The following is a 20,950-nucleotide window of genomic DNA, read 5'->3' as shown; positions in this document are numbered from 1 at the left end:
CACAATAGCAGTACACCTTTTTAGGACACGGCATAGGTGGATATGGCCATCGCCCACATCACTTACCTGTCTTATCTGCGCATGTGTTTTGTACTTACTGGGTACGAAGCACAGGTCTGACAACGCATTCAGTGTACTCTTGTTTTAGTTTTGCTAAAAGTTTCATCATCAATTTGTGAATTAATAAATTTAAAAAAAATTAAAGGTTTTATGTGAACCATTCTCTTCTTATGAAAAATACCAGGAACAGAATACATTTTATGGCAAATGCAGAATGCAGTTTATGCAGAATTATGAAAAGAAGTAGAAGAGTTGTAATATTTATTTCAAACCAAAAATATGAAAACCCCAAAACTGTTTCACCAAAGTTCAATGTAGAAGCAACACACAACGTGTTCCGGTATGTATCGCACACTAATAAACAATTGTGACTTTTGTTGGTACGATGACTACTGACTAATTTCGTGGTTACATAAACTTATATATTATGATGTGCTGTGTTCAGTTTGTGCTATTACATTTTCAAGATGATACCCTGCCAGTCATCCAAGGAACCATACATTATACATTATTTCTGAAGTGCAGAATCTGTCTCTTTTTATCATGATAGTTCCACAAGCAGCTGCACTGCAGAGCTCCTTAACTGTTCTTTGACAGACAGTGTTACAGATACTCTGCCTGTCATTACTCATTGTTCACAAACAGCTTGTCCATTTAGTGGACCTTCCACAGACCCTGGTTTACAGATTTGTTGTCTGCCAAAAGAGAGAAAATTGGAGCTTTTCAACAGGCACATTTTCCAAAGGGGAACTATTGCAATAAACATTTAAAGGGATCCTGTCATCGGAAAACATGTTTTTTTTCCAAAATGCATCTGTTAATAGTGCTACTCCAGCAGAATTCTGCACTGAAATCCATTTCTCAAAAGAGCAGATTTTTTTTATTTTCAATTTTAAAATCTGACATGGGGCTAGACATATTGTCAATTTCCCAGCTGCCCCCAGTCATGTGACTTGTGCCTGCACTTTAGGAGAGAAATGCTTTCTGGCAGGCTGCTGTTTTTCCTTCTCAATGTAACTGAATGTGTCTCAGTGGGACATGGGTTTTTACTATTGAGTGTTGTTCTTAGATCTACCAGGCAGCTGTTATCTTGTGTTACGGAGCTGCTATCTGGTTACCTTCCCATTGTTCTTTTGTTTGGCTGCTGGGGGGGGGGAAAGGGAGGGGGTGATATCACTCTAACTTGCAGTACAGCAGTAAAGAGTGATTGAAGTTTATCAGAGCACAAGTCATATGACTGGAGGCAGCTGGGAAATTGACAATATGTCTAGCCCCATGTCAGATTTCAAAATTGAATATAAAAAAAATCTGTTTGCTCTTTTGAGAAATGGATTTCAGTGCAGAATTCTGCTGGAGCAGCACTATTAACTGATTCGTTTTGAAAAAAAATTTTTCCCCATGACATATGAGCCTTATCTCATGAAAATAAGAAGAAGTATGAGCACTTAACATTTCTGTACAAATAATACAGTTTGTGAATCTGCTATTCATATGTACATCCTGAGTGTAAATGAGAAACCATTTAAAATTAAAAGTTTTTTAACCTTAGTGGTGCCTGATTACCAGCCATGCAAAAGAAAAGGGGTTCAAAGTTGGGTACTAACATTTACTATCCCTGACTCCGGGAAAATGATGTCATGCCTGGGTTACATGGATTTAGCTTGCTATACAGACCGAGATGCATGACATTGTATTCTTCTGGCTCTCAGTTTATCCTTTCCACATTAATGGGTCAATTTGAGTTGGTTTCTAATTGGTATATATTTGGTAATTGAGACTGAACAAGGTTGTTGCTGTGCCAAGCAGAGAATTGACCAGTGAAGAGACAGCCCTGCTCTCAGATTTTGTGTTCAACATCCTTTAAGAGGGCCTTAATTTAATCCCTATAGTACAACGAGAGAACAGGTAAGCAAACAGGAACTGCCATTTCCTGTTATAATCAAATAGTTGCTGTTCCCAAACTATATTAATAATTTTAATTGACTACAGTTGTGGTGTTTGTGTCCATCATAAAAGCCCTGGGGAATACATGAAAAAAAAATAAAAGTTCTGACCATGCATCTTCCTCAGATAGTCCGAGATAGCTAGAATCCCATACTCTCCCTTGATTTACTATGTGAAGTTTTAGCTATAGAACAATATTGTGGAGGTTGCACTCTTTTTTTTAACACATATACATAGTTTGCTTTTTGTTTCACATAGATGGGTTAACTTGACAACATATTAGTCTTCATGATAATATTTTTATTGCTTAGCTGCGTCTTTTTGCACATTTGTTTGTGCTACACCTGTATAGCTTTTAACCTCTTTATTTAAAATAATGTTTTCTGATAGGCTGGAAGGACAATCTAAATTAAAGGGGTGGTTTATCGTTAACTTTTAATATGTTACAGAATCTAATTCTAAGCAACTTTTCAATTGGCCTTCATTTTTTATAGTATTTGAATTATTTTCTGCCATCTTCTAACTCTTTCCAGCTCTCAAATGGGGGGTCACTGACACCATCTTAAAACAAAAGCTCTGTAAGGTTACACATTTATTGTTATCGGTACGGTTTGTTACCCACATTTCTATTCAGACCCCCTCCTATTCATATTCCAGTCTCTTATTCAAATCTGTGTGTGGTTGCTAGGGAAATGTGGACCTTAGCAATCAGATTGATGAAATTGCAAACTGGAAAGCTGCTGAATAAAAAGGTAAATAACTCATAAACCAAAAATAATACAGAATGAAAACCAATTGCAAATTGTCTCTGAATATCATTCTCTACATCGAACTAAAAGTTTTAAAGGTAACCCACCCCTTTAAGGCGCGTATTTACTGTAGTTTGTTCCTGATTCTTTTTCAGGTACCAAATTGTTGCCTATTGATCTAGTGCTAACCGTATCTTCTAGTTCTAGCCATATCTCCCAGTACTGGTTATGTTTTCCCTAGCAGGTTTTAGAATTTCTCTCTGTAACAGATTACATTATGTCTCAATCTTTGCCAAGTATATTGATTGGCACGTCCATCCTGGTCAGGGCAAATAAGACTTTGCACTTGCTACAGAAATGGGGAAAACTTGATGTTTCTGTACTGATATGCGGGTTATTCTACAACCTCATAGTGAAAAACCACCTTTGCTGCTTCACATGAAAGTTCAGTTCCTCTGGTTTAAAGGCAAGGCCTCTTGAACTGTCTTCAGTTCATAAATATCCTTTCTAAGAACTAGGGCCCAAAACTGCACCACACACTCAAGTTGAGGTCTTTCCAGGGACCTATAAAGACACAAAAGTATGCTTTTGATTCCTCAAATTGATGCAATTTTTATGCAAGACGTAACTTGAAGCATTTAGAACCAACTGAATAACACTGCTTAGAGAATGACACTGCTTAGAGTTTTAGCCATAAAAACCCCAAGCCGTTCTAAATCAAGGATGCCCTCAACACACTTAAGTATACAACTACTCGTATCTTGACAGCGCTATATAAATAAATGATGATGATGATAACTACTCAAGTCAAAGTGTGTAATTTAGCATTTTTCAACACTTAGGGGGCAGATTTACTTAGGGTCGAATATCGAGGGTTAATTAACCCTCGATATTTGACTGGCGAAGTTAAAGGAAAACTATACCCCCAAAATGAACACTTAAGCAACAGATAATTCATATCATATTAAGTGGCATATTAATGAATCTTACCAAACTGGAATATATATTTAAGTAAATATTGTCCTTTTACATCTCTTGCTTTGAGCCACCATTTTGTGATGGTCTGTGTGCTGCCTCAGAGATCACCTGACCAGAAATACTACAACTCTAACTGTAACAGGAAGAAGTGTGGAAGCAAAAGACACAACTCTGTCTGTTAATTGGCTCATGTGACCTTACATGTATGGTTTGTTGGTATGTTTGTGAGTACAGGGAATCCTACGATCCCAGGGGGCGGCCCTTATTTTTTAAAATGGTAATTTTCTATTTATGATTACCCAATGGCACATACTACTAGAAAAGTATATTATTATGAAAATGGTTTATTTACATGAAGCAGGATTTTACATATGAGCTGTTTTATGCAATATCTTTTTATAGAGACCTACATTGTTTGGGGGGTATAGTTTTCCTTTAAATCCATCGAAGTCAAAGGATTTACCGCAATTCGTTTGATCGAACATTAAAAGGAAAAGATGGATTTTAATTCATCGATCAAACGATTTTTCTTAGACCAAAAAAAGCTTAGAAAGCCTATGGGGACCTTCCCCATAGGCTAACATTGAGGTTCGGTAGGTTTTAGGTGGCGAAGTAGGGGGTCGAAGTTTTTTTTAAAGAGACAGTACTTCGACTGTCGAATAGTCGAACGATTTTTAGTTTGAATCGTTCGAGTCGTAGTCGAAGGTTGAAGTAGCCAATTTGATGGTCAAAGTAGCCAAAAAAAACCATTCTATTCCTTCACTCGAGCTAAGTAAATGTGCCCCTAAGCCTCATTTGGTAGTTTGCTCCCCAGTTTTCCAATTTAGTTGAATCTTTCTACAAAGTTGACAGCATTCTGCATGGAACTCATGTTTCAGAGCATTGAAAATAAATCCTCTGGAATGGTGAATTTTGCTTGAACATGTCTGCCAGACTGTATTCAATGCTTGCCAGAAGAATGTTTTATTTCTACATACATAAGGCTGATTCTAAAAATGATGGTGGAGGAATAAGGTTTGAATTTTGTTTTCACAATTTGACTTTGAGCCCATACATTATAGAACGATTGGTGCTCCAACTTTTGTTAAAGGACCTTTCTTGTTGGTTTGCTGAATTGATAGCGAAGAACTTGAAAAGCCTGGTCAGGGTCACCTGAGCACCTGTGAGAACGAATTGGAACACAGATCCATACCTTACCGCCCAATATAGGGCCCAACCTTATAAATGCTCTTGTGATTGTAGCAAATCCCTTCAGCAATGTTTAAATATATTATTGATGCCTTCTCAGAAGGGTAGAGGCATTTACACATGCAGCATGCAGATTTGAAATTGGTTTAAATTAGATTAGGAAAGATGCATTATGTAGGAGGTGAAAAATACGCCTGGCTACATTAGACAAATGTCATACATTTTCCTTTTTCAATGATACAGTGTCACTTTAATTAGAGAACACTTTCTAATGGAATTTATTCAAAAATATTTGAGAGGTGAAATTTTTTTTGTGAATTCTACACATTAAATTTAGAAGTGTCTATTAATGTAATGCCTGCAATTGGAAATAGAGGAGCGATAATAGTTTCCATATTTTTGGACTTTACAGAGCTCCTTGCTTGTTATAAATATAACCACTATTTAGACAGCATTATTTTAAAAATTCAATTAATTGGGCAGGGTTCGTTGATGCAGTCCCATCATCTGACCGCCCGTATTGCATGCATTATTAGGGCCCAACGATCACCCACTTCAATGCGGGCATATCGGGGAGAGATCCACTTGTTTGGCAAAATTGTCAAATGAGTGGATCTCTACGTCATGTCATGGCCACCTTCTTAAGACTATATCTTTATGAGAGCTGGTCAGTGTATGATCTGGCAGAACAGGGACATTTTTTGTCTCTATACATTCTTTACATTCAGAAATGTAAGGCAATGCACAAAGTATGCATTTGAGATATATTTTCTAGCATTTTGTAGTTGCTACAAAACCCTTGAAATTCCAGGGATGCAATTTTTGCTAAACCCCCCCCCCCCTGTAAAAATGCACCTGAGGAGAGTTTCCTTAACTTGCCTTGGTCACTAAAGTATGTCCTTTCTCAAGGACCTGTTGTTTTTCACTCCAGATGAATGTTTGAGGCCTTAATGTTGAGTAAGGAGACTTTTGTTTAGCAATTCTTCAAATCTGCCCTTGTCTATGTACATATATGTGTGTGTTTATGTCAGCAAAGTTTCCCCACTGTTATTGATTGTATTCTTTAAAAGTTTATATGCTCTTTACCTCATTGTACATGAAATGTCTTGAAATAAAGAATTATAAATATGTTCACTGAATCTTCTTTCATCTGAAAATGTTTTTATTTATAATAAATAGTAATATTAGGGATGCACCGAATCCGGGCTTTTTCAGCAAGATTCGGATTCAGCCGAATCCTTCTGCCTGGCCGAACCGAATCAAAATCCTAATTTGCATATGCAAATTAAGGGTGTGGAGGGAAATCGTGTGACTTTTTGTCACAAAACAATGTTTTCCCCTTCCCACCTTAATTTGCATGTGAAAATTCGGTTCGGTATTCGGCCGAATCTTTCACGAAGAATTCGGGGTTCGGCCAAATCCAAAATAATGGATTCGGTGCATCCCTAAATAATATATAGTAATAATATATAGAAATAATAATAATAGTAATGCACTTAAACGTTCCAGAGAAAATGGAGATACAGGAACAAATGTGATTACAACCACCAAACGGTGCTGACTATAAACAAAATAGACATTACCTGATCAAGTTAGATCATGTACATAAGTAAACTAACAAAAATAAATTAATAAAAGCATATGTAAACACCTATTATATCTGTTTTCCACTCAGGTTTTTTTTGTTAATGCTTGTTTCTAACTTTTGCTTTCTTCCCACCATTTTTGCTATCACAGGTGACCGAGATAAGCTGTGCTCCTCATATGCTGCGGAACCATGGATGGAAAATATAAATTCCTATGAAGACCCCATAAACACAGAGGTAATAAAGAGTTATTGCTGGTTTGTTAAAGTGCAACAAAGAAGAAAATGCAGGTAGGATAACACTAAAGACCATACACGGGCCGATAAAAGCTGTCGGCAGCTTATGGGCCGGTGTGTAGAGCCCCCGAACAGGCTTTCCCGATCGATATCTGGCCGAAAGTTGGTCAGATGCCGATTGGGCAGGTTATAAAATCTCATCGGATTTTGGCCAAATCTTTTCGTTGATGTGGTCCCATGATACGACCACCCGTTTGGCCTCCGTTCTGATCCGATCGTTGGGCCCTAGGGCCCACGATATCGCCCACTTCAGTGTGAGAATATTGATATCAGCCCGATATCGCCCACTTCAATGTAGGCATATCGGGGAGAGTCGCCAAACGGGCGAATCTCTACGTCTATGGCCACCTTAATAGCACATAAAGGATAGCATTTGGTGCAGAAAACCCTCCACACTGTACATTCAGAAAGGGGAGTGAGGCCTCTTTGTATCTTTTCCTCAAACTAACAAGAAAAAAAAGCAACTGTGTTGCATGAAGAGACTTGAGAATGTATGCAAACACGTTTTAATGGTAGAATTTTTGCCCCTGCAAATAAAACACATGCTTTGTAATTTCTCTCAAAATCCGTTAAATGCTAAGGGGCAGATTTATCAATTTCCATGGGAAAAAATATGACTGCAGAAAGATAATGCAACACAACTCACACACATTGTTTTCTTTGACCATTTTTTTTAATTCTGAAGCCAAAAACAGCCAAAATAGTCACAGTCACGTTTTGTTGCAAGGAAAAAAAAGTCACATTGTTCCATTCCATTTCAAGTTTTTATACCTTAATTATTTTTTTAATATTTTCTTAGATGAGTCAGTCAGACAGTGGGGTTGACCTTAGTAGCGATTCGCAGCTCTCTTCAAGTAATAGCAGTCAGCGCAGCTCCCCTGATGGGGGGTTAAAACCCGAAGAAGCAAAGCGATCAGGTCAAGGAAGAGCGATTCAACCACATCACTGCGGACATTCGGTAAATAACAATTTGTCTTCTGTCATGTCGACTTCATTACGTAATGTCTCCTGTCTTGTATTCCATGCTCTTATGTACATTTCTTACTTCCAGATAGTGGTCCATAACCCTGGACCAATTGGAACTGAAAGAATGCAGAAATCACCTGCAGATAGTTCTTGTGGCCCGTGCAGTTCCTCCTGCATTCCTCCTGTTTCTTGCCCCCCCAGCCCTAAAGTAAGTAGAGACCAACCGAGTTTTGAGTACAGTATTTTGTTTCACATTCTCAGCTATTTTTGTAACACATATGCTATGTACATTTTACTGAATTCTGCCAATATTTCATCATCATATTACGTATTTGCTGTCATATGTTCCTTTAGATCTATTCCCAAGCAGCTGAAGTTAATAAGCATGGCAGAGACGCACAATTAACCAAAAGTCTTCAACCAGATGAGGTGAGAGCCTTGTTTTGACTTTGTATACTTTGTATTATATCTATTCCTGTCTCTCACTGCAACTTTTCTTTTTGATTCCTCTCTAATGGTTCCTAGTTCTATTTTTAGCTTTGGGTGTATCCTTGAATTAATTTCAGGATTTGACTGAATCCCAGTAGTTTTAACAGGATTTGAATTTAGCTAAATGTTTACAATTTTGGTCAAATCCCTTTATGTATTGTGACCAAACACTGATCTGTTGCAAGATCCAATTTTTTTGCTAATGAATGATTCTGGTTTGTGAGTTGTGCACAATTTAGAATGTGAAATTATTTGTTTTCCATTTGAAAAAAATTTTGTGGAGAAATTTGATACCCAAAATGTAAGAATTGGGTACATTCTTACTTATTTTAGTTTTGCCTCGTGCTTTCTTAAAGGAAAACTAATCCCTAAAAATGAACATGGCTAGAAAGGCAAAATTGTATATACTGAGCTTATTGAACCAGCTTGAAGGTTCAGCATCTCTGTAGTAGAAAAGATCAAGGAGCTCTCCATCTTGGATTTTGTTAGGAGTGTCAGTGACACTGCACATGCCCAGTGTGCTTTGAGCAGATGTTGAGAATATCTATAGTAATAAGTCAAATCAACTGGACTTGCTGGACTTTTACAGACCGCTTCAGAGAAGTTAAACTTAGGGGTTGTCACAAATCATTAAGTTCATAAAATGAAACATCTGTATAAACTATTATTTCATATTACAAAGTCAATCGTAACCAAAAAGCTAGTTATTTTTGAACTATCTTATCACATGAGCAATACTTTACCAACAATGAATGGCCCTGTGCTAGGCTTAAACAGAATTATATTGCTTAGCTATACTTAATTATATTGCCTAAGCTCACCAAAAAGTTTTTTTTTCCATTTAAAATATGTCACATGTATCATTTTATATAAAACAATACATGTTTTGTGGATTAAATGAAGACTGCCATTTTATTCAGTAGATATTCAGCTTCAACAATCTATTTTTGTTCTGAAGAACTGTTGTGGAGCAGCTTTATGAAAGTGGTGAAAGTGGCTAAAAAGTAATAACTCAAAGGGATACTATCATGGGAAAAAACATGTTTTTCTAAATGAAATAGTTAATAGTGCTGCTCCAGCAGAATTCTGCACTGAAATCCATTTCTCAAAAGAGCAAATAGATTTTTTTATATTCAATTTTGAAATCTGACATGGGGCTAGACATTTTGTCAATTTCCCAGCTGCCCCTGGTCATGTGACTTGTGCCTGCACTTTAGGAGAGCAATGCTTTCTGGCAGGCTGCTGTTTTTCCTTCTCGATGTAACTGAATGTGTCTCAGTGGGACATGGGTTTTTACTATTGTGTTGTTCTTAGATCTACCAGGCAGCTGTTATCTTGTATTAGGGAGCTGCTATCTGGTTACCTTCCCATTGTTCTTTTGTTTGGCTGCTGGGGGGGGGGAAAGGGAGGGGGTAATATCACTCCAACTTGCAGTACAGCAGTAAAGAGTGATTGAAGTTTATCAGAGCACAAGTCACATGACTTGGGGCAGCTGGGAAATTGACAATATGTCTAGCCCCATATCAGATTTCAAAATTGAATATAAAAAAATCTGTTTGCTATTTTGAGAAATGGATTTCAGTGCAGAATTCTGCTGGAGCAGCACTATTAACTAATACATTTTGAAAAAAAAGTTTTTTCCCATGACAGTATCCCTTTAAGTCGTCACTTGAAGAATGAGTATTTTTGATAAGAGTTCCAAGCACACTGACTTTGAAGCTTGCCATTGTTTATTACAGGCTGGTAGGGGAATTGGTTAATAACTTGCTATTGCATATTCTTTATTGCAAATCCATTGTAACATTGGGTCATTTTCTAATGTATAACAGTTTGAGTTCATGATCCTTGCAGCTGGTTACAATACTCCCTGCATCCAGCTAACAATCTTTTGCAGCACTGCGTCCTCCTTGTTTCTTTTCTTTTTCTCCCCTTTTTCTTCCTTCATTTATGTCTTTTACACCCTTGTTTGATAACCCCTTTTATTCTTTTTCTTGATAGACATGTTTCTCAACTCGATCTCCCCAGCAGCTTACCCTTTCAACTGTAATTCCTGAAGACACAAGACCTCTGCTTCCAGGTACAGCGTCCAAATTACTGTAGATTAAACCCAAAATATTTTAACAGTTCTCAGCTGTTACGCATTTTCCATAATTCTCTGAATCAGGTTTTATATTTTATAAAATATATGGCATACCAAAAAAAGTAGACTAGAAATGCTATGCCATATGTCTTAAGGTCAGGCCACATGAGCAGATTCGGGTAGATTTAGTCGCCCCAGCGACAAATCTCCTCTTCTTCAGGGCGACAATCTCCCCGAACTGCCTTCCTCCTGCCCTCCGCGGGCTAAAATGAAAATCGCCTCACGGGGAAACTTTGGGAGACTTCGGAAAACTAAGCGCAGCATGTGCCTTCCCCCAGGCGATTTTCATTTTAGCCGGCGGAGGGCAGGGGGAAGGCAGTTCGGAAAGATTGTCGCCCCAAAGAAGAGGAGATTTGTCGATGGGGGGCGACTAATCTCCCCGAATCTGTTTGTGTGGCCTGATCCTTAAGCTTCTCTACCAACCCTTTTGCAATCATGTTCTGTACCTTCAAAGATCCCCCCCCCACTGGCACACCATTTTATTTTCTGTTGATTCACAGATCTCTGGACTGCTGTCTGTTACATGAGCTAAGGTACTCACAATATACATAATATAAAGAATATACAGACAGTACAGTATAAGGCTAAGGCACTCACATTATACAGTATATATACATTATACTATTCATAAGACAACCTGTGCTTTTGCTAGCAGCTTCTATGACAAATGTAACCTCACTTTCTGTTAATGTGTTAATTTTGATTGGCTTCTAAGCTTAGATTTTCAACAGCAGCCCAGAGCACACTGATCATACGGTACATAGTTTGACACTCAACAGATGGGGGGCTCTTGTATACAACTTTGAAGACATGGATCATTTTTACTATAGGGCTGCTGAACCTCTAAACCGGTACAGTAACATCAGTATATATATATATATATATATATATATATTTCAGAAAAATATTTGATTGTATTTAGAAAGTTTCTTACTTCAGTATGAGGAAGCTTATATTCAATTTTCATTTTCGCGATAGTTCCCCTTTAAGATTATTCTTCTGATGTTTTTTTTCTGTGTATTGTATAATATATTGCAAAATATAATTATATTGCTTGATTGGTCAAAGATGTGTTGTACATATAGTAGAGTTCATGCCTGGAATGCTTTTATTTTCTTACAGAGGATCGGAGTCAGCGATTGTATTCAAATCAATTCTATCAGGTAGGAGTTGTTTTTGCCTTATGGTTTTTTTGCTATAGAAGATGGCATTAAAGCTTTTATTTCAAATTCTGAAAGCGGCAATAGAAAATGTTATTTAACATCATTTTTTAAATTGTGTTGAGCAGCATTAATGCCTGTTTCAACAAAATTGATGCAATTGAAGAGATTTTTCATATTAACTTCTATACATATCTATACCTCCTCCTACATGTAACCTAGCCTTGGATATTTAAGATACTTCTTGAGATTCTCCTTACCAGTTAACCTCCCCACATGTAACAAACTCCTCTTTATTATCAATGAGATGCAGCAGATGCTGAGAAGGAGACCATACAAATTGTAAGGGAAAATTAATTTTCCTTTAAAAAAAATCAAATATATTATTATTTTTTAAAGTAAATTTATGGAAATGATAATTTCATAAAATATAATTTCTGTATTTTTCCAATATTGAGCATGAACGATAATTGACTCTTTAAAGACAGTAGGATACCTTTATTAACATAGGTGCTTAATGCACCTGTACAGTTATCATTAGCGACCAATCAACTATTAGTCTACTATATGCTGCAAAATAAAAGCAAAGATGGGATTTGTGGCGACACCTTTACTAGTGTAATGTAGCGCCTGTGTTAGTAAATTACCCCGGTTTTTTTTAAACAAAGCATTGATTGCTAGGAAATGTGGTTAGATAATCACTTGGTTTTTTTTCTCTTTACAGTCAACACTTCCTCAGGTGGATGTCCATGTCAGCGGTACAGGCAGTGGCTACACCAATTACAGACCTGGGACACCCTCATTGCAGCCCTATAGGTCAGGGACTTTTGTCTTCCTTGTCTTTATATTTCTCTTAATTATATTTATTCTTTCCTTTCTTTTCTAATATTTTAGTATTTTTTTTATTGCCGCTATGCCTTGTTTTTTGTTTTGCCTTAAACACGTATTTCTTGGCTTTTTGACCTCTTTAAATATAGTCTCTCCTTTTATCCCTTGTGCACGTAACCTTTTGTCTTCCTTGTTTTATTTTATCTATTCATTATTCTGTGTTTCTCTTCTTGCTGTAGATCTCAGCCTCTGTACCTACATGCGGCTCCATCTCCAGGGTCCTCCGCAGCTCTTTTGCCGGGCTCTGCTGTGCTCTCTGGTATTGCTTTGAAAGGCCAGTATCTGGAGCTAAGTGAACTTGGGAAGGTGCCTGCCAGTGGCCTCGTCTACCAGGCTCCTGCTTTTCTTTATAGTGGCCATTACTGTCCTGCTCAAGTCACCACTGACCAACAACAACTGCTTCAGGTAAGAATAGTACTATTAGCAGGGCAGCAACCTTACTATATAGACATATCAAAAACAGAGGCTCCTTTGTATATGAAGGTGAAAATAGAGGCTTGAATGACTACTGTGGGTACAGGCATGTAAAGTGTGTTATTTACGTGCTAATTCATAAAGTCTAAAGGTGGTCAAAGATGCACAGATATCATATGAAACAAAGTGTGTGTATGGCAGGAGACTAGCTGACCAATTTTGCCAAAAGACTTTGATATTGTTAATTGGTTAGTTCGGAAAATTTTTATGTCACCCAAATATCAGCCAGGATTTACTGCTGAATCGTCAGATTCAGGTAGAATTGTATTGTTTATACCTGACAATTCAACTACAAGTGTCTGAGTCTAAAGCCACCTTTAGATATTTAAAATGCAGATTGTCCACTCGTCTGGAAAAAAAACTTTTTTTTTTTCTTCAGAAGACCATACAGTCTGTTCAGTTACTGATTTCAAGAGCTCTTAGTGTCTCTCTGCTAAAAATGTTTACCTTATTGGGAAAGTAAGGCTCGAAAATAATAATGCCCTCAAAGCATTAATTACTGGATTGCCAGAAAAACCATCCCTACAAGTGGTTGCATGCTAAAGAAGCCAGGGCCAGCGTCCTCCATCGCCCCCTTAATGCCCCATACTTTATACTTTACCCCTTATGGTAAAGCATTCTACAGAATAAATATAGTATTATAGCTTGAACTATTGTGGCTAATCTATTGGAAATAAACTGCCTCGGTAGCTTTCCTTTTTCTTTAAATATTGATTTATAAGATAATGTATATTGCTATATTTAACAAACAACTTTTTCTTATGTAACCATAACATTATAAATATCTGAATCAAAAACATGAAACAGGAGGGTGATTTAGACAAGCTGTTTGCTGACAGTATCTTGAGATCTACTGATCATCAACTAAAGGTCTACTGGTAGATCCCGATCTACGTTTTGGGCATCCCTGCTGTAGATCATAAGGGAACAACATCAATAAAAGTAGACCTCTCATTAGTAAAGAATTGGCACTCCTATGGCACACATTGTATTTGCCTGCGTTACATTCCAACAGAGAATAGGTTTGGTACAAACACCCCTCTCCACATGTGCCCACTGCTAAACTTATAAAATGACAAACTGGCTGAGACATGGATCTCTGCAAGAAAACACTTCAACCATTGTATATCATTAGGATGGAAAGGAGAATTTTTGCATTTTGTATTACTGATTTAGTGTGTGTATTCACTGAATGCTGCGCCTGCCAGTCAGTGGCTTAAAGGGATACTGTCATGGGAAAACATGTTTTTTCCAAAACACATCAGTTAATAGTGCTGCTCCAGCAGAATTCTGCACTGAAATCCATTTTTTAAAAGAGCAAACAGATTTTTTTATATTCAATTTTGAAATCTGACATGGGGCTAGACATATTGTCAGTTTCCCAGCTGCCCCAGTCATGTGACTTGTGCCTGCACTTTAGGATGAAATTACTTTCTGGCAGGCTGTTATTTCTCCTACTTAATGTAACTGAATGTGTCTCAGTGGGACTTGGCTTTTAATATTAAGTGCTGTTCTGATATCTACCACGCAGCTGTTATCTTGTGTTAGGGAGCTGTTATCTGGTTACCTTCCCATTGTTCTGTTGTTAGGCTGCTGGGGGGGAAGGGAGAGGGTGATATCACTCCAACTTGCAGTACAGCAGTAAAGAGTGACTAAAGTTTATCAGAGCACAAGTCACATGACTGGAGGCAGCTGGGAAATTGACAATATGTCTGATTTCAAAATTGAATATAAAAAATCTGTTTGCTCTTTTGAAAAATGGATTTCAGTGCAGAATTCTCTGGAGCAGCACTATTAACTGATTCATTTTGAAAAAAAACATGTTTTCCCATGACAGTATCCCTTTAAATCTTAGAAACTAAACTATATGAGGGCTGTTTCTCTTCAGTTATCCCATGCACCACAGACTGAGTCACAACAAAAAAATGATATAAACCTGTGTGATAAATCTACTGCATTGGTTTCCCTTTCACAGGTCAGACAGGATATGACATCTTCCTCTGATTATTACTCTCCTTCAATTCACCACATGGGACAAAGTGGATATTTGCCACCTGCCCCCACTCAGCAGGTAATTATTTATTTATCAACTGCTGCATTTGTTTTTATCATCCTGATGAATGCTTGGGGTTTCTGACAGTTGTGGCATTGTGGGATATATATGTAGTGTAACTGAGCCGAGCGCAAAGAGCAGGGATTGGGTCATTTTACTGAATTTTATAGCTGTGCATAGCTCATATGTTCTTTGTGGCTTTAAGAAAAATAATTTTTTTACGTACCGGAAAATAATATGATGCGATAACATTTAAGAAAAGAAAGGATATTGTTTGGCAAAGCCACAGTAAAAAAAAAATTGGTGGTGTTTAATGAGGTGTTTACCTCCCGACAAGTTCTGTACCGATATAACTTAGTAGAAGTCTAAAGTAGAGGCAATTTAAAGCAGCAGTAACACCAAAAAGAATTATTGTTTTAAATGAATGGCAATATAATGTACTGTTGCCCTGCACTGCCAAAACTGGTGGGTTTGCCTCAGAAAGACTAATATAGTTTATATAAACAAGCTGCTGTGTAGCCATGAAGGCAGCCATTCAAGCACAGGATACACAGTAGATAACAGATAAGTACTACTATAGTTTATATAAACAAGCTGCTGTGTAGCCATGGGACAGCCATTCAAGCACAGGATACACAGTAGATAACAGTTTCTGAAGAATCCAATTGTATACTTCAGAGCTTATCTGTTATCTACTAACTGTACTTAAATGGCTGTCCCCCTGGCTACACAGCAGCTTGTTTATATAAACTATAGTAGAGTTTCTGAAGCAAACACACCAGGCTACAAGGTATTTTGCCTGTGTAGCAAAATAGTACATAATATTTTGATTAATTTAAAACCATATTGCAAACATAATAACAACTATGGGGAGTTATTGACTTGGAACAACTTGTCCGAAGACAAACATCCTTTTTTTTAAAAATATGTAGTGGTATGGGATCTGTTATCTGTAAAAAGTTCCTTTTTTTTGTTTGTTTTTTGACAGCACCTTGTTTTTGTTTGTATGTACATCTTTACAAGTCTTAAGGGAGGGTGATCCTAATGACAACCTTATTTTACAGTATTTTGGAGCAGCTTTCCTATTTTTGGATCTAATGTTTTATATTACTCTATATGTCGTAAGCTTTGCAATACATGTGTCCTGTGCTAATTCATTTTTATTATTAGAGATGCCATGTACCCCTTTCTATTTCCTCCCATTTTATTTAAACTTCTATTACGTTGTTTGATATCTGTAATGTGCCCGTAATGTTTTGCACATTTATTGAACCATTGTTAAATATATTTTTATTGCAGTGTCTGATCAGTTGACACAGTAACTGTAAACTACTTTCACCCCTTTAGGTTCTTCTATCTATGGTGGACTCACAGCTTCCAGTGATGGGATTTGGTTCCCTCCCTTCTGCTCCACAGCAGCCTTCACTGGTCTCCGTGGGACAAGCCATGCAACCCATTCATCCAACACATTCACACAACATGAGAAATGAGGTGAGTTCCTGCAAGGGGAGGGGGTAAGTTAGAACCAGCGATGAGCGGAATTTTTCGGCAAGTTTCACTGCAAAAATGACGCCCATATACTCTTAATGGGTGAAAAATTTGTCAAAAAAATATTGTCATCCATAATCTTCAATGCATTTTGGCAAACACTTGCAGTTTCGCAAAACGGGTCCGATTTGCCCATCACTAGACTTAAATGCATTTTGGCAGACTTTTGCAGTTTGATACATTTTTAACAAAGCAAAACGAGTCAGATTCGCCCATCACTAGACTTCAATGCATTTTGGCAAATTTTTGCAGTTTCGAAAATTTTTAGCGAAACAGGTCAGATTTGCCCATCATTAGACTTCATTGCATTTTGCCAAATTTTTGCAGTTTCAAAAAATTTTAGCGAAGAGAAGCGGCTCAGATCAGATTCGACCCATCACTAGACTTCAATGCATTTTGGCAAATTTTTGCAGTTTTGCAAATTTTTAGCGAAGCGAAATGCGTCAGATTTGCCCATCACTCGACTTCAATGCATTTTGGCAAATTTTTGCAGTATCGAAAATTTTTAGCGAAGCGAAATGGGTCAGATTTGCCCATCACTAGTAAGAACAGATGAAAAGCTGTGTATTTGATCATGTAGTGGGATTGCTGACTCTTGGGCTATATTCTGTTATGAACTGTATAATTTGCATGTCTATATTTTGACAGTATCGGGCACACTCAGCAGATATAAAGCAGTCTGAAGATCACAGGAGGTCAGTGGCTGGATCGGGGCATTGTGTTTCATATACAGAAGGAAGGTAAGAATACAGCAGTGTGTGTGAAAGGAACGAGATACAAAAACTGCTGTATGAGTAAAGTGATATACTAATGCAGGATCTTGCAGCCTATATGGGTATATTATTAAACAGTTCAGGTATGAGTTCCGTTATAGTTCTGAATTACGGCAAGGCTGTCTCCCATCAAAATACAAGTAAGGGAGCTGTTATTCAGAATAATCGAGACCTGGGGGTTTCTGGATAAAGAATCTTTCCGTAATTTGGATCGTCATGCCCTAAGTCTACTAGAAAATCATATAAACATTAAATAAACCCAATAGGCTGGTTTTGGTTCCAATAAGGATTAATTATATGTTAGTTGGGATCAGGTACAAGCTACTGTTTTATTATTACAGAGAAAAAGGAAATCATTTTTAACAATATGGATTATTTGGATAAAATAAAGTCTATAGGAGACTACCTTTCCGTAATTCTGAGCTTTCTGGATAACGGGTTGCCAGATAACGGATCCTATACCTGTACTCAAAATTGTTAAAAATGATTTCCTTTTTCTCTGTAATTATAAAACAGTATCTTGTACTTGATCCAAACTAAAATATGATTGATCCTTATTGGAAGCAAAACCAGCCTATTGGGTTTATTTAATGTTTACATGAATTTCTAGTAGACCTAAGATACAAAGATCTAAATTACAGAAAGATCCATTATCCGGAAAACCCGAGGTCCCGTGCATTCTGTATAACAGGTCCCATACCAGTACATTCTTGTGGATTGAATGAGTTAAATGCAGCTGAATACAGATTCCAAAGCCTTAATTTGAATATTTGGATTTGTGCTCATTGAGTTTAATGGCATCTGGACCTTAGGGTAGAGTCCTGCGTGGAACCAATTTCTAAGACCCGAACCCGCAGCCCACGACTGAACCGCAACCGCATATTTACCAACTTTGATTGAACAGTTATGTCCCATGTGGCCCCCATTCAAGTCGCTGACTAACTCAGAGTTAGAGAGCTTCAAAGCAGGAAGTAGTGTTCTGGCTATTATGTTACACATCCAGTCACTCCAGCTTTTATACATTACATTTTTGGCTGACTAACTATATTAGAAACATGTTTTATTTTGCACAGTCTATACATTTACCCAGTTTTTATTTTTACACTGAACTGTTCCATTTATGGTCAGCTTGAGTTGCAGCCACTTTGACTGGTGCCTTGGTTTTTTTATATGGCCATAAAACTTCTTTGTGCCTTTATAATATCCTTATATATTAACATAGGGGAAGCATTTTCTATATAGGTAACAGGAAATTGTACATTTCCTTTTGTATGATAAAAAAAAAGTCTGAAGTGACTGTAGAGTTAGTTAACCACCTGTTAGAGATAATAAGAAATCTAAAATAGCCTTTGGGTTCTCATTCTAAGCAGCTACTGAGGAGTAAATATCAACTGCCAGGAAGGGGTCATATCACTTTTTATTGACTAATTCTGTTTCTTTTTGTATTTAGGACAAAGTCTTCAAATTATGGAGTTGTCAGAAATCGCTTTGATGTTTATCAGCAGGTAAAGCCAGTCCTTGTTTCCCAATATGTGAAATGTTTTTTAAGTTATCACTAGTTTATGGGCAGTGTAAAATGATGTACATTTACTAGTGCTGATACTGTAAATCTAAAGCAACTGGATTTTCCTTAAAACATTTCACCACCAAGTGGATTCTTCAGTTCAGCTGAGTGGTAGGAATTCCCTGGTGTTTAAATCTTTAACGGCAATTGGATGTCACTGTCATCCAATTATAATGGACCCATTAAACTTATCCTGTTAGGTATTGGCTGAAGTTCACAGATGTGTGACAGTGTCATCCAATCACAATGGTTCCAATGATTCTCATTGAGGCATGTGTCAATTTTTCAATTTATTTGATTGGAAGTGTTAATTGTTGTGTGGAAAAAAGTAAAAAAAAGGGGTGTCCCTGAACCTTAAAGGGATTCTGATTTTTATGATGTAGTTTTTGTTTCTAAATTACACTGCAAATAATTCACTCTACAATATAAAATGTCATTCCTGAACCAGTAGGTGTATTATTTTTTTTAGTTGTAATATTGGTGTGTAGGAGCCATCTCAGGTTATGTTGCCTGGTCATGTGCTTTCAGAAAGAGCCAGCACTTTAGGATGGAACTGCTTTCTGGCAGGCTGTTGTTTCTCCTACTCAATTTAACTGAATGTGTCGCAGTGGGACATGGGATTTTACTATTGAGTGTTGTTCTTAGATCTACCAGGCAGCTGTTATCTTGTGTTAGGGAGCTGCTATCTGGTTACCTGCCCATTGTTCTGTTGTTAGACTGCAAGAGGGGGTGATACCACTCCAACTTGCAGTACAGCAGTAAAGAGTGACTGAAGTTTATCAGAGCACAAGTCACATGACTGGGGGCAGCTGGGAAACTGACAATATGTCTAGCCCCATGTCAGATTTCAAAATTAAATATAAAACAAATCTGTTTGCTCTTTTGAGAAACTGATTTCATTGCAGAATTCTGCTGGAGCAGCACTATTAACTGATGTGTTTTGGGGAAAAAAAAAGTTTTCCCGTGACTTTATCCCTTTAATAGACTGGAGAGCGACACCTTATTTAATATCCACGGAGTGGTCTGGCAAGTCGTTTGTCTTGTATTCGTATCGGCATTTTCATTCCAGAACTTTAGTAATGACTGTTAACTGTTTTATTACTATATAATCATTAATATACCAAAAATGACATGCTCCAAGCTGCTATAAAAAGTGCAACAACGATTAATCTTAAAAATACATTATATCAGAGGTTTCCCTGTCGCTGCTCCTCCCTCAGACCCTTCGCATTTGGGGAAATCCTCTCTTCACATCCACAGTTTAACAGTTCAAACAAACACCAATCCGCTTTAGGTCCTTGTAATGCACATCCCGATGTTACTGTATCTTTATTCGTTAATTACACGTGATGCTCAGATTTATTCAGTCGTTTCCTGACATAATGTGACCTGTGATGCTGTCGTTTCTTGTCTTGAATTTGTCAGGCTCATCCTTCCCATTCCTCCAGATGGACTGTTAGACCATGGGGCAGAGCCCCCCCTCTGGAAACGGACTCCAAAAGTACCAAAAACCCCAACAGTGAGGGTAACCCAACCCCTAAATGACCCGTAAAAATTGTCTTTGCTTGATTGCATATAGGCCATATTCAAAGATCACTAGCACTATATGCAAGAGCCCCCCATGTTACCTTCAGCAGCCCACTCACCTTCTCTCTTCTCAACATTGTTTTGAATCTTCATTTTTCGGACAAATAAAAGAGTATTTTCTCCCGCCTTTTTTCTTTATTTCAGCGAAAGCTTAAAAAATAGAATTAATTTAACAAAAACCCCTAAAATTATGTGTTCAATTTATTTATCATTTAGGACCATTATTTCAATACTAATAAAATTCTGAAATATTAATTATTTCTATATAAGTATTGTGCCTCTACCTCTTACGTGTTTGGTGTGATATCTGCGGAGATCGTGTGTGTGTGTATAAAGTGTGTGTGTATAAAGTGTGTGTGTGTGTATAAAGTGTGTGTGTATAAAGTATGTGTGTGTATAAAGTGTGTGTGTGTGTGTGTGTGTGTGTGTGTGTATAAAGTGTCTATGATTTTTGTTATATGTCGAGCTACATATTTGGTCCTTGTAGGCAGCTAATTAGCTCACCAG

General features: G+C 37.4%; 1 protein-coding gene across 2 annotated transcripts in view; it reads left to right on the top strand.

Moving 5' to 3' along the window:
* The window catches only part of prrc2a.S (proline rich coiled-coil 2A S homeolog), a 68,022-nt gene extending 47,455 nt beyond the window's left edge, over positions 1–20,567 (top strand). For both annotated transcript variants that reach the window (XM_018233252.2, XM_018233253.2), the window contains exons 20-32: positions 6,657–6,742; positions 7,601–7,759; positions 7,853–7,975; positions 8,122–8,196; positions 10,255–10,333; positions 11,519–11,559; positions 12,281–12,372; positions 12,624–12,849; positions 14,894–14,989; positions 16,319–16,462; positions 17,168–17,259; positions 18,743–18,797; positions 20,282–20,567. In XM_018233252.2, coding sequence (XP_018088741.1) covers positions 6,657–6,742; positions 7,601–7,759; positions 7,853–7,975; positions 8,122–8,196; positions 10,255–10,333; positions 11,519–11,559; positions 12,281–12,372; positions 12,624–12,849; positions 14,894–14,989; positions 16,319–16,462; positions 17,168–17,259; positions 18,743–18,797; positions 20,282–20,401 — 1,388 coding nt within the window. In that variant the 3' untranslated portion in view covers positions 20,402–20,567. The remainder of the gene's footprint in view (positions 1–6,656; positions 6,743–7,600; positions 7,760–7,852; positions 7,976–8,121; positions 8,197–10,254; positions 10,334–11,518; positions 11,560–12,280; positions 12,373–12,623; positions 12,850–14,893; positions 14,990–16,318; positions 16,463–17,167; positions 17,260–18,742; positions 18,798–20,281) is intronic.
* The last annotated feature ends 383 nt before the right edge of the window (positions 20,568–20,950 follow it).

The sequence above is a fragment of the Xenopus laevis genome, chromosome 8S (genome assembly GCF_017654675.1).
Source record: "Xenopus laevis strain J_2021 chromosome 8S, Xenopus_laevis_v10.1, whole genome shotgun sequence".
NCBI lineage: Eukaryota > Metazoa > Chordata > Amphibia > Anura > Pipidae > Xenopus > Xenopus laevis.
Note: the sequence above shows the minus strand (reverse complement) of the source record. Positions and strands in the feature narration are given on the sequence as shown.